The sequence below is a fragment of the Agelaius tricolor genome, unplaced genomic scaffold, assembly GCF_023055355.1.
Source record: "Agelaius tricolor isolate 1412-34295 unplaced genomic scaffold, bAgeTri1.0.p SCAF_14, whole genome shotgun sequence".
NCBI classification, from domain to species: domain Eukaryota; kingdom Metazoa; phylum Chordata; class Aves; order Passeriformes; family Icteridae; genus Agelaius; species Agelaius tricolor.
In genome coordinates this window covers 5,837,977-5,851,541 of record NW_027269274.1, presented here as the reverse complement: position 1 = coordinate 5,851,541, position 13,565 = coordinate 5,837,977, and the positions used below count along the sequence as shown (strand labels likewise).

The window sequence follows — 13,565 nt, the reverse complement described above, 5'->3', positions numbered from 1 at the left end:
TTGCCCAGTAAAAATGTGCTCTGAAACATGCAGGTGCCCCAAAACTGTGGGCACAAGAGGAAACTTTATGGCCAAGTCTGAAAGGAAAGCCTTCAGTCCCCCTGAAAAATGTCACTTTTTTTTTTTTTCTACTATCAGAAACTAATAAAGAGTGAAAGTGTTTCCAATAACAATGCAGTCTTAATATTTGTGTATACAATCGTTTCCAGCCTGGTTCATTAAATTTCGTTTGAGCTTCCCTGGGTGGGGAAGGACCCCTAAATTTTGGCAATATCTTTTTTCTGAACAGCAATATGAACATCATCACAGCACTCTTTACCAACCTACATCAGTCTTATGGATTGCTTGACCCAGACATACCAGGTGAAAATCCAGTTCTGTTAAGTCAGTGGAGAACTTCAACACAATGCACTAAAAGCTGAAGCTAAAGCTTTTAAAACTGATACTTTTCCCACACATACAAGATTAAGCTGAGGATAGTTCCCTATTCAGTGTTTGTGTTGAGGAAAATGGTGGAGGTTACAACATCCAAACTTGTTTTGGAAAAGATGAAGAAGCCATAGAGACTTTAAGCTTACTTTTCAACTGCCCAAAAAAACAATGTTGAACTTGGGCTCAAGTTGAGAATAATTAAAGTCAAGTAAGCAATAAAGATTTTGCAGGCCTAAAGTACCTTGTGGTACTGCACTTCCTGGGCTATTAGTGAAACAGGCTTTGCCAGAAAAAGAACTGTACACAAATCCTACAACACACCAATCTGGGTAACTTGCAATTCATTCATGTTTATCTGCAGAGTTAAACAACCAGCTCTGAGGCAGTCATTAAGAGCACCAATTACTCCATCTCTCAGTGCAAACCATGTTCCTAAACAGACTGAGTTGTTTTCATTACAGTTCTACACATGATGCAGTCAAACACAGTGAATTAGAAGCCCTCGCTCAATGGACAGCAACTTCCAGCTGAGAGGCAGCAGACTTTTCATATTGTGTGCCCCATCCCATCCCAAACTGGCTGTAAATCCTGCATGTATGCAGACACAAATGCACACACTCTCCTTGGGCACACCCTGGCTTCAGGATTTCTCTCTCAGTCAAGAGGTTGACACTTAGAGGTGCAAGTTCCAACAGCATTTGTGGACTTTATGTTAACAGACAGAGGTAGACCTTTTGTCTTTCAAATTTGATGGAAAGATTGCAAGGAGCCCTAGGCTGGGCCCATTTCTACAACAGCAGCAGAAGAGAAAAGTGCCATTAAGTGGCCACTTTTTTACACATAAAGCATGTTTATAGCTGCAGATGTCTGTGTGTCCCCACGCAGGCAGAACAACCACCGTGTGTGTTAACTCATCTGAGCTGCAATTTTCTGTGCCCAAATATCACCTCACAGTTTAACAACCTTCCCTCATTGCTTTTTTACTGGCACATAAAGATACCTGTGTGGCCCTGAAACACTAACACAGCAGCTGAGTTCTGTCCCTCTCAATGGAAACATCTTGCAAACCTCTCTTGCACCACAGACACCAGCAGCTTGCAAGGGAATGGATTTGTCTCACTCTGTCAAGTGCAAAAGATGCTGATATCTGTTGCAGCATTCCTCCCTCCCTCCCCACCTGATCCAAATAATGACCTGAAAAGCCAAGAGTTACAAGACAAAACCCTCTCCCAGTGTGTCTTCCTAGGAGCTGGCAGAGAACTCCTGCACAGTGAATTCTCCATTTCATACACAGTAGGTGAGGATGGGTGACATTTGCTGTGCACACCCCCAGGATCATTTTATCTCCATGAAGTGTGGCTGAGCTTAATTAAACTGGTCATTTGTACTCACAGCTGAATTAGCCTGGGCAGCCTGAAGGCCTTGACAGGAAGCTGAGTGATCCTGTTTTTACTCAGCCTGAGTGTCAGCAGGGTCCGGGACAGGCTGTCGAAGGCACCGGGCTCCAGGGTGCTGATTCTGTTGCTCCCCAGGTAGCTGCAATAAATCACAGCAGAAAAATGAATGCTTCTGTCAGAAATTACCTTTTGTCAGCATTTAGTTGGTCTCCAGACAAGCTGGTGAAACTACAGAGGTGGCTTCAAAACCAGCTGAATTTCTGGCTGCACAAATGGCCTTTCCCAGAGCCTGTGATGAATGTGGAGAATTGCTGGGCACTTCCAAAGAGCTCCCTGACATCCTCCTACTTGAACAAGGCAATCAGGAGTGGAAGCCAGAAACTGGAGACTATTCCAGGGCAGGATGATGCTATTCATTCCCCATTTTCCCCTCAGCAGCTGTCCCAGAGGTCTTTTTTATTTGGATCCTGGTCTGAGCCACAGGGGGCTGTTTCTGCAGGACATCAGTCACAACACCACTCTCTTATACCCTCTTGCAACCAGGAACACAAACTTGGGTGTAAAGTTTAATGCAGGCAGACTACTTGCCTGCACCTCTTCAAAGGTATCTAAAATACAGATTATTTCATATTTCTCTGAATAGCAACATCCTGTGGGAATGTGTTACCCTGCTTGACCCCATTTTCTTCAAATAATCAGAGACATGGCTGTTCTCAATATTCAGAAAGCCACTTTAATGATTAAATGGTTGTTCTCTCTCCACTCTTTTAGATGCACATGGGTTTGCAGTTGCAAAGACACCTACACATGAAGGATGCAGGATACCTTAAAGATAAGATACCTCTTCTCTTCAACACAATTAATAATAATCTGTATTCTTTATAGAGACACCTACACATGAAGGATGTAGGGTAGCTGAAAGATACCTTTTCTTTACAACACAATTAATAATAATCTGCATTCTTTATAGCTACATCAGAAACCAAACACCACTCAAAAAATAACCTGACAACAGTGACAACGTGCTGCCTTCTAACTCTCCCTTGCACTTAAAAATCCTGACAAATAATCCCATACTTCTTATGTTCATGGCTCCTTTTTCTGAAGGTTTGAGGCCCTTTCCTGTGCTGTGGTAACTCCACAAAAGCTGTTCCCAGCCAGCAGAACTCACAGCTCCTTGATGAGCAGTCCCTGTGGGAAGCAGCCGTTTCGGATTTCCGTGATGTCATTGAAGCTCAGGTCCAGCGTTTCCAGGGTAACGTAGGGCTGCAGCTCACTGCCCTCAATGCTGCGGATCCTGTTGTGATGCCTGCAACAGTCAGGAGCAGAAAAAGGGACTGTTTGGTTCTCTTAGAAAAACAGAATGAATATCTGAGTCTGCAGCACGCCTCCAGGCTGGCCTTGAGTTTGTACACTCAGAGTTATGGTGACTTTTTAACAGCTTTAACTTTTTAACCATTCCAGAGAGATTCCCAAATCCCCATGCTGCTCCTCTGGCTAGAGCCAGCTCACAGGTATCTGCAGGCTTCCACTTTTTTCCTTCTACAGAGCTATTGACTCCACTCATCAGTTTTTCTTCCATTAATCTGGGCTCTCTCACAAGCCTGCACTTCCAAACTGCATTTGTTACATGCCAGGACTACAGGGCTGCTTCTAAATCCCAAAGGCAAGGAGTGCAGATCAGTGGCTCAACATGCCAAGGCTTTATCCAGAGAATGTGATTTTCAGAGAAGGAAACAAATAACTAAATACAAACTCAACAAAAGTTACATAACATTCTGAATTCCTAAGGATTCTTCAGAAAACTCCCAGCTTTGCACTGTGTTACAGTGATTTATAACACAAAGAAATAAGAAGTCTTGCAAATGTTCTTGCTGGCATTTCCTTATCTTTTGCTACTTTTGTCCTGCTTAGGACAACTCTGCAGTGCCCAAGCACCAGCTGTAGGGTCAGACCTGCACTGATCCCCTGTGTTTGCTGCCTGACCAGGACAGCCTGAGGGATTCAATCCAAGGTTTTTCTTTAGAGAAATTCCTACCAACTGCCCTCAGTTTGCTTCCACAGCCACCAAACAGTTAAATACCTTTAGACCTCATCTGTACTCAACAAGGTCTTAGTAAAAATCACCCCCTCACTGAGTCCTTTCCTCCGACTCCTTTCTGGCCTGAGTCAGTAGAGAACAGTAATCAATTAAAGAAATACATTGTGCATTAGTCACAAGAGGCAGAGCACATGCCTGATGTGAATTTAGAGCAGTCACTGATATTACTGGCAAGGCTCTGAGTGAGGCACTCCAAACAGAGACGCTCACCAGACACTTGGGAACTTGCTGAATAATAAGAGATAGTAAAGAGAGTTCAGACAAGTCCTGTGCCTCAATCCATGCAGACACCTACTGGGTGAGCAGAGGAGGGGAGAGCAGCCAGTGAAAGCACTCCTGACTGCGAGTTCCAGCTCCCCTGACAAAGCATCAGCCCTTTGAAACAAAAACTGAGGGATGTCTGACACAGCTTTTCAGGCACTTCCAGCTGTTCAGGAGCCCATCCTCTCCAGCTTCACCCCCTCTTCAGGCTCTCCCAGGGGTTCAGACAAGCCCCTTTGGAAGAAAACCTCCCTTGGACAGAAAATGCCAGCAGCACATGGCAAGGGACCTGCTCCCCACACCATGATCTGCTCCTTTACCCTCCCTGTTATTAAAACCAGATTGTTTCACCACAACCTTTGCTGGTGTCCACAACAGGAAGAGTGAAAAATCTGCAAAGAACAATTTGCTCTTGGGAGACTCACCCTTTAAACAGCCAGCACATGGCCTTTGCTTAACGCTGGGGAAACAGGCACAGAAACACTACTTTGACTGAAGAGTTTAAATGATAATTAATTCAGTGCAGGCTCAGAAAACACTAAGGACAAATTTTACAGCACTATAGCAGTGTGCTGCTAATACAATGCAACAAGGTGTCACAAAAAATCAAAGGAAAGTCATAATTTATGTCTCCAAACTGGTTATTCCATGGGTTACCTGCACACAGGTCTCCACAACCACAACTGTTTCAAAGGTAATGATGTGGCTGCTATCCAAAAGACCAATACTCATTTACAGCTGGGAATAAAGTCTGATGCACCTAGTAGGACAGTGGTACACTCAATTTATAGCACAGTGAGACTAAAATACAGGAAAAATCACTATACCCAGAATGTTGTGACCTCCATTAACTAAAAACACGGGCGAGGGAAATTTCTTTCCCTCTACGACTATTTTTTTTTTTCAATTAACTTGATTAGTAGCATCACAAGGTTCAGATATTTTTAATACTTTTTTCCTCCTCAAAAGAAGAGCACCCATTAAATGTGCTTTCAAGCCTGACTCAGGAAAGTACCTGAACACAGACATAACTGAAAGTAAAGCACGAGCACATTTTCTGGAGCTCTCCTGAAGCAGGGGCTGCGAGTTCAGCTCTGATCTCATCTAAGCTGAGATGGCTGAGATGAATCTGGCTGTAAATTAACAGGAAATGAAGGCTTGTACAAACGAACATGGAGAATCTATAAATCACCTGACAATCCCTACACAGGGCAGCAAAGTCTGCAAGGGACTGAGAGCACAGAGTGGATTTGGACATGAAACGCTCTTCAGAAGCCAATGTTTTTTCATTTTAATATTTTTTTCTTTTGGAGTATTAATATTTTTGTGCTTTGGTTGCTCAACATATATCCACTCTGCCTGCCTGCCAGATCTCCCAACCCATCCCAGAAGACAGACTTGAAGAAGGGAAGAAAAGGACAGGAAAGAACTATTTTGTTTGAGCTGTGTTCGCAGTTTCCAGGTGACTTCTGTCTGTTCGCCTCTCGCTTTTCATGTGCTGCAGCTGGCAGATGAGAGGGATACTTTATTTTACACAGGCAGAAAAACTGGCTCCTTTCTCTCCCTCTCCCCCTTTTGCTTCAAACATGGGCTGACTCCAAATGTAGCTCTCAGCTCCAAACACCATCCCGGGCCAGTCCCAGCTGGGGAATGTCAGACAGTTCGCTGCAAAGCACTGCACCCTCTCAAAGCACTGCACTTCAAACAAAGCCTGTGACTTTTCCTATACACAGCATGTGATATGAAAGCAGCACAGCACAAACCTTTTACTAGCTTGATTACAATTTATTTTTCATTCTTTTGGTAAGGGCCCAAATGTGATTTAACCCTTACTGTTACTACTTGGATCCTCTCGGCTCTCCCGCCTTTGTTCCTCTGTTCATCGCAAGGGAGTTTTGCAGAAAAAAAAAGCCCAGAAAAAAACCCAGTGATGTTATGAATTTGCCTCTCCCTTTTATCACTGACTGGAAAAGGGCTGGATTTCACCCAACCACTTCACACTGGGTTGGCTTCAAAAGTGACAGATCAGATTTTAGAACCAATTGCCGAAACCAGGCGTTAAAGCACAAATAATTGGTGCTTGCACAACCAACACCTCCCGGTATCCTTTCCTCTCCCCACTCCTTGGGTATCACAGCCTGGAAACAGCCTTCCCTGCCTCACTTCAGCCAGTGTTACCTCAAGAGTGTACAATGACAGGGCTTCAATGTGAGATTGTGCAATTAGAGCCTGGAGTGGGAGCCAAGTCTCTTGGTTTCTATTCCCAGCTCTGGCACAGACTCATCTGCCTTGGGCAAGTTCCTTAACCCCTCTCTACCTCTGGCTTTCCAATGTGCATGGAAAAGGACTATCCAGCTAGGATGATGCAGCCTTTGCTGAGGACTAAAAACCTGGAGTGAAAGCAGCTCAAGCAAAAAAGAAATCATAGGAACTAAGGAGCCCATCCAAGTCCATTTGGGTTTGTTTATGAATATGGGAGGATCTGGCTTAAACAGCAGAACTTCCAAGTTCATACCCAACGTCATTCCCACAGACACCTCATCTGCAGCTAACACAGACCTGGAACACCTCTGTGCCAAGCTAAGGTAACTGGCAGTCAGCAGTGATCCCTTCCACACTCTCTGTGCTCATGGCACTTGTTCAGGAACTTCTTCACGCTGGGGTCAGCACCAGCTCTGGCCGCAGAGGGAGAGGAGAGCTGGGTGGATGCACCCTCCAGCCCCTCAGTTCAACACCCCAGAGTAGCACAGCCCCTCAGCCCTTGCACTCTGCACAGACCCCTTGTGCCTACAGGAGATCTGGACCATCCCCAGGCAGCTCCTTGCCGAAGCAAGGCGGTGAGGAAACAAACGCAACGCGCGCTCTCTGCTCCGCCGCGCTGAGAAAAACAAGCAGAACGTTCCAGCACAGCCAAAGCCTGTTTGGGTTTGCTCTGAGCCGGGAGGGAGCTGGAGGGGGTGGCAGGAAAATAACAGGTGGCGCAAAGTCAAAGGCTTGCAGCATTTCCAGGAATCTCAGCTTGTATTTTAGAGGTAAAGTTACACTTTAATCCCGGTGCGTTTCCTCATTCGAAGCGTCTTTGTGAATATTTATTTGATAAACAGGCTGTGAAACATTTTCCACCAGACTTAACAGGGGAAGAATTCACCTTCCTCTTTGCAGCAAGCAAGGAGAACACCACTCAGTTTAATTTATACCTTAGCTTCAAACTCCTCGTGTGAAATGGATGCTGTTTTTGTGCTGCAAAGAGCAGCACAAAAACGTTCCTTTGTTGTTTGAGCCGCATTCACTCTCCCCAGCAGCTGCCCACTCCAAAGCTGACAGCAGAAAATCAAAGCAAGACCCTCAGACAGGAATGCACGAGGGGCTTTGCTTGGGCTGATTTAAATACAATCAGCAGAAAACCTCCTGGTTTAGACACAGCTTGAACTAAGGCTGCTGTAGCTGCAGTGTAAATGTTCAGTGCGAAGCGAGGCTAAAGGCAGGCACAAGTCACATGCCTGCCCTTCATGTAGTGTCAGCTTACAGATCTGGCCCGGCTCACCAGAGAAAAGGGAAAGCTGTAATACAGCAAACCTATTAAACCAGCACCTGTTATAGGCATCAAAAATAAAACTGAGCTTCTAAAGAGGGGCTCTGCACCTCGGGCAGGGTTCTATTAATATGCCAGCACATTTTCAAAATTAGCGTACGAGGGAGATCACAGGACTTGGAAAGAGGGAGATTTTTAAAAGTTCAGGGTTTGGTTAGTATTTCCATCCTGACAAAGTATTGAAGAAACAAAATGCTGGAGCCAGAAAGAGTTATGGGGTTTGGTAGTGAAGGACAGGCAAGGTTTGGTGTCACAGACTGGCTGTGCAAAGAGAGGGAGATCAAAGGCAGCGTAACCAGAGATGGATCGCACACACTGTGACTAACACATGCCTGGAACTACCTGCCCTCCTCCTCCTCAGCTCAGAGGAGATGGAGATCCACTACTGATCCTTCTAGAAACACTGAAGAAGATCAAAGACATGGGTTCCTAAGCTTTCACCTTACATGATTTGCTATTTGATTTCAGCCTGTCACTCACTACACAAACACAAAAAAATAATAAATATAATCATGGTTTCAGAGTAGAGTGCAATGCCTGAGTAATTTTACTAACAAGGCAAGAAGGGTAACTGATAATCTGGAAAATGAATTTGTGTTTGCAACAGCAGCAACATAAATGTTCCTGCTTTTCTGGGTCACCTTCTTACATTCAATAACCAAAGATCTCCTAAGTGATTTTTATTAACATATGCAAAGAAGGAAGGGGAAGAATGTCATTGGGACCTGAACATCAGCTTTGACTCAAAGTTCAAACAATTTATCAGTGTAGAACTTCTTACATGGTTTTAACATTTTACTCACAAATTTTACTTCCAAAGATTTCTTTCAGAAAACTTTTTCTTCTCTACTGTAACTTGTGAAATGTCTGCCTTGGAGTACAGTGAAGCCATCTCTGCAGCTGAAGATAAAGTAAACCAGGCAGGTGACATGCTGGAAGTCTGTGTCACACCATTCTCTAGTTCTTAACGTGAGACCTTCCCAGAAAAACTGAGCTGCCTGATGTGCATGAGCCCTCACACTCCCCAAGTGCTCTGGAAAGCCCCACTAGCTGTCTGACACTTTGTGTTCTCTTACCAGCCTTTCCAGAATAATCCATTAGGCACAAGATTTTGTACTGTCACAAGAATGTGTATTTTTATCCAACACAAAAACTGCATTTGCTTATGGGAAGTGCCCCACTGTCCTTTCAGAGCAAGGCTGCATGGGTTGCTGTTTGGACAGGAAGCAAGGATGCATGGAAGCAGCCCCCACTTTTCTCAGATGCTCTGAATCACTCCTTCCCTGAGGAATCCTGGCGGATTCCCAGGCTGTCACAGATACAGCTCTGTTTGTTCAGGTGCTGGCTGCACACACAACAAGAGGAGAGCAGTGGTAGGCCAGCCAGCCACTGCATTTTAGGGTCAGCCACACAAAACAAACCAACACAAAAACCAAAAAACACCACCCCCAAAAAGCAAAAAAAAAAAAAAGAAAAAAAACCAAAACCCCAAAACCAACCAAACCACACCAAAACCCCAAACCACTGGAAGAAAAAAAAAAAAAAAAAAAAAAAGAGAAGCCACTTGTGTAATTTTTTACAGATACCCAAACTTTCTCCTAAAGTTCATATGCTCTACCTAAGACTGTAAGTCAAGATCTTCCCTCTTTCCCTCTCCCTAGCACTCTTCAGAAAAAGGTCTAAGATGAAGCAAACAAAATCCATGACCCTTTTACACTGTTTTCACTTAAAATCATATAAAGGAATAATGCAAGAAACAAGCTGAAGGAGCTATTCCAACTATAACTAAAGCAGAAAACCTGAAGAGGATTTATTCATCTGCTGTACATCAGCTTCAAACCAGGTATATTCCAGGAGGCTTTTATTCATCAGGTCATGTTCTCACCCTATTTTGTGGTTTATGATGGAGTAGCATGAATCAAACTACCCCCAGCTACACACAGCTGGGACAAGACAGGGGGGTAAAAAAACAACCTGGGCTTTGGGGTTTCTTTGAAGATGGAGGGGATGGGAAAAAAATGGAACCTTTCACAGTGAAGTGACTGTGTCTCTGTTCCAGGTCACGGATGTTTGGAGGCAGAAATCAGTCTGGGAGCTGAGATTTGCTAATTCACCCCTTTGGGCCTGGGAGCAGCTGCCACCTGCAGAGGGCTGTGCTAGGAACTCTCTTCCCACAAGCAAACTCTCACTCACACAAATAGTTCCACTGCAGCCAACAGGACTGCTCATGTGAGCCCAGTGTGACCCAGGGGCTCTGTTTTCACTGTCTATTATTAAAGGCTACTCTGTGGTCACTCACAGGACCAAGCTCATCTTCCTCTCACACTGATGGGACTGCAACCACTGACCCTGCTGCACTCCCAGTGGCCTCAGAGCATCCTCGTGCCCGGGGCACCCAACCATGGGCAGATGTTATCCTGCTGCCAGGCACACTCCCACAGCTCCTTCTAATCCACATGGATAAGAGGAGGGGATCAAGCATTCTCTTTAAAATCTTTCCCAGCAGCTGGACATAAGCAAAGGCCTGGATCTGATGAACAATTTTTGATAGGTTAAGTATGAACTGCATGAAGGAAAGCCCTTCTCCTATTGTAACCAAAACACACTAAGCTACATATTCTCTTTGAATATTTCTGAACTAGCACTGTTTATGTAAACTTTCTGACTTCTTACATGACCTTACACTGCGTGCTGATCCACTGAGGGAAGCCATGTCGTTTTTCAAAACTCTCTCCCTCCCTCACTTTGATCTGCATTTCCTTTCACTGGACTTTGACTCACCACCATATGATTTCGGATATTTTTTGCAACATACAACTTCCTAAGCCTTCAGCATTTCATTCCATTGAGAAAACAAAATGTGTGGGACAGGCAGGATTAGAATTCAGTCATCTTTAAAATAGAGGCTGTCTCATCTCTTCAGCAGATTACACACCCTGCTGTGACATCAAAGCAAATGAAGATTCCTGAAGACAAGACAGCCTCTGTTATGGGCACAGTCCCCCCATCAGCAACTGAGTGGCTCTAAGAGGACCAGCTCTCTTCTGGTTACTCTGGATGTTTCATCAAGACAGTGCTCTGCAGCAGTTTTTAAAATGATGTATTCACAAGGGGCTCAGATCCATTAAACAGGCTGTGCAAAGCATCTCTCATTGTCTGGCACAGCTTCTCTGTAACGAGCCTCCCTGAACTTTTGTGAACTTGACCCCAAAGAATCTCAGTGATGATGTGCAGAGCCCTGAGCTCACCCTCAATGGAGGATGCACCTGCAAGGGTTGGGGCCAGGTATCTTCAGCAAGGGCTGCCCAACCTGTGATGCAGTTTGGCCAAAGGCACCAGGGAGGGAATCCCTAAGCCACTGAACACCATCACTGCTGGTTTTGCAAGCACACAGAGCTGTGTGAGCCTCTGACCCCCTCTCTGTCCATGCCACTGCTCCTGTCACATCTCACATTCCCTGACCTCCATCTGCGGCAAGCACTGAGGAAGGCTGCAAAGGAGAGGAGAGGCTCTTCTGAGTGCTGAACTCTGCTAAGAGGAGAATTGTCCTCTGGGAATAGAAGGAAGGGAGTCACACAAGGTAAATGGCAGTTTTCACACAAGAATGCAGGAAACCACAGGGCTCTGCACCAGCTGTCTGAACGGGGTCGTGGCACTCAGCAGAGCCTCTTTGAAGGAAGGGCTGCATCAGTATTTGAAAGGGGTCATTCAGTTGCTGGCAGATGACAGTCAGGTCAGTGTTTCCATGCTCTACATCTCATATCTTTGGTCTGCTACTCTTTTGCTCTGCCACTGGCTTTTCCTCTTGTGCTTCTCCCTCAAGGGCTTTCTTCTGCCACTGATCCACGCCAGCCAAACTCAATTTCCTATCACAAATTAAATGCATAAGCAACTCTCTGAAGCCAAGATAGAGGCTACCTTCACCCCACCACTTTGCTGCTCTGATGAATTCCTGCTCTCCACAGCCCCACAGTGCCCAGTGCCTGTGTCAGGACTGCTGCCCAGGCCCCCCACCTTATCACCACCTCAAAGATGAGCCAGGGCTGTGATAAGGAAGAACAGAAATCCAAAAATCAGATGTCAACTGAACCAGCACAGAGCAGAGGCTGGAGCACAGACAGCAGCTTCCTTTCATTTCATTGCATGCAAGTTTTGTGCTTCTAATCAACAAGGAGGGCATTTCCATTTGAAAGCCAAGAAGCTCCAAAAGCACAGGGCATGGAGGCACTTTCATCCTTAAATCCTGATACTGATTTTAGTTTCTCTTTGTGTAATACATGATCAAAGTAAATAAGATCCACCACAGCCCAGAGAGCACATGTGTTTTGTGGGTGGTTTTGTTTTGCTTTTGTCTCTCCACGGGAGCGAGGAGGGGAAAATAACACAAGGGGAGAAGCAATTCAAGTGCAAAGCAAATGCAATGGCTCTGCCCATGCTGCTGCAATTTTCATCCAAATTGTAACTGCAAGCAGACTTGATAGCATGCACTGTCTGTGTCTCTAAGCCACAATGTGACACAGGGCCTTTTCCCATCTCTGACAGGAACACCATGAAAACAGGTGGATTTAACTACAGTGATGATAAGGGAGGTAAAGAAAGGACAACACACTTGAATTCATCTTCCACACCATCAAACTCTCAGTCTCACGGAACTTGCAGCAGAAGCTGCTAAAAGACCTGCCTCTTGAAAAAGGCAGCATTTGAAAAAACACATTTTTGACTGGCCAGTCAAACTCCTGTTAACACTTGAGAGATGTAGATAGGCTGGCTGTTCTGTCTGCTCCAACATGACACACACTTGAGCTCTGTTGAAAGGGCTTATCTGTCTTGTCAGCAAGGTCACAGGAACAGGGATTGCCTCTGGGCAGACTTCACTGAGCTCTGCTGGGCTCACACTGCTCTGCCTGCAAGAAGGAATAGCTCCTATGTGGAAAAGCAGTGGTCAAGCAAGCAAAGAAAAGAGCAGCTCTTCACAAGAACAGGCACCCTGCTGCTAATGAAGCTCATCAAGTAGGAAGGGTGGCTTTGGGAAACCCCAAAACAAGGTGGCAAAACATCCAGGGAAGAGGAAATTTGGGGTTTAGAGTAGAACTGCCTCTGTGCTAAGCCAGGCTGGTGTAAAACAGGCTGTTCAAGCTTCCCTGGTAAAGATCTTGTAAAGTCAAGTGTAAGCATTCACCACCACTTAGCCAGTAAGTTCTTCAAGCTTTTATAGTAAGACCATTTACATCTTCAGTTCCTCCTATTTTGAAAAGATGACTGCTCTCTCAAAGAAACAACCTTGAGGGCAAAAATACCTTGGTAAGATCACCAAAAAGTGTGCCTTTTCCAGGGCACCTCAGGGATTACAGAAAGTCCAATCCCTTGGCCTGATGTCTCATGCTAATCACCACCCTGGGCAGCAACTGCTTGCACAGAGTGTGTGATCTGCAGTAGATGGACTGGGCAGGAAATGATTTTTAAATCTAAAATCCATGAGCCATTTATAGATTCTTTCTTTTGTCATCAACTCTCAATTCTACCTCTCCCCAACTCATTTTATCTGCTCAGATCTGACCACTAACACAGTTGTCTTTTCACTTGCACAGCTCTGCACTCCAGTTTCATTTTCCAGCTACCTTTGCTATTTTCCCTGATGTGCAATTGAACATTAAATGGTTTGACAGGCAGAACATGTACTCACCCAACCACTTATTCCCAATCAATATTCACGTGGAATTCCTGTTAACAAGCAGGAGTTATGCACACAAACCTGAGGGAGCGTGGCCTCTCAAGTGATCAC

At 45.1% G+C, this 13,565-nt stretch overlaps 1 protein-coding gene across 1 annotated transcript in view; it reads right to left on the bottom strand.

Annotated features, from left to right (window-relative positions):
• Positions 1–13,565, bottom strand: part of LRIG1 (leucine rich repeats and immunoglobulin like domains 1) — a 94,479-nt gene that overhangs the window by 32,903 nt on the left and 48,011 nt on the right. Inside the window, 2 exon segments of the mRNA XM_071439384.1 lie at positions 1,825–1,968; positions 3,001–3,138. Coding sequence (XP_071295485.1) covers positions 1,825–1,968; positions 3,001–3,138 — 282 coding nt within the window.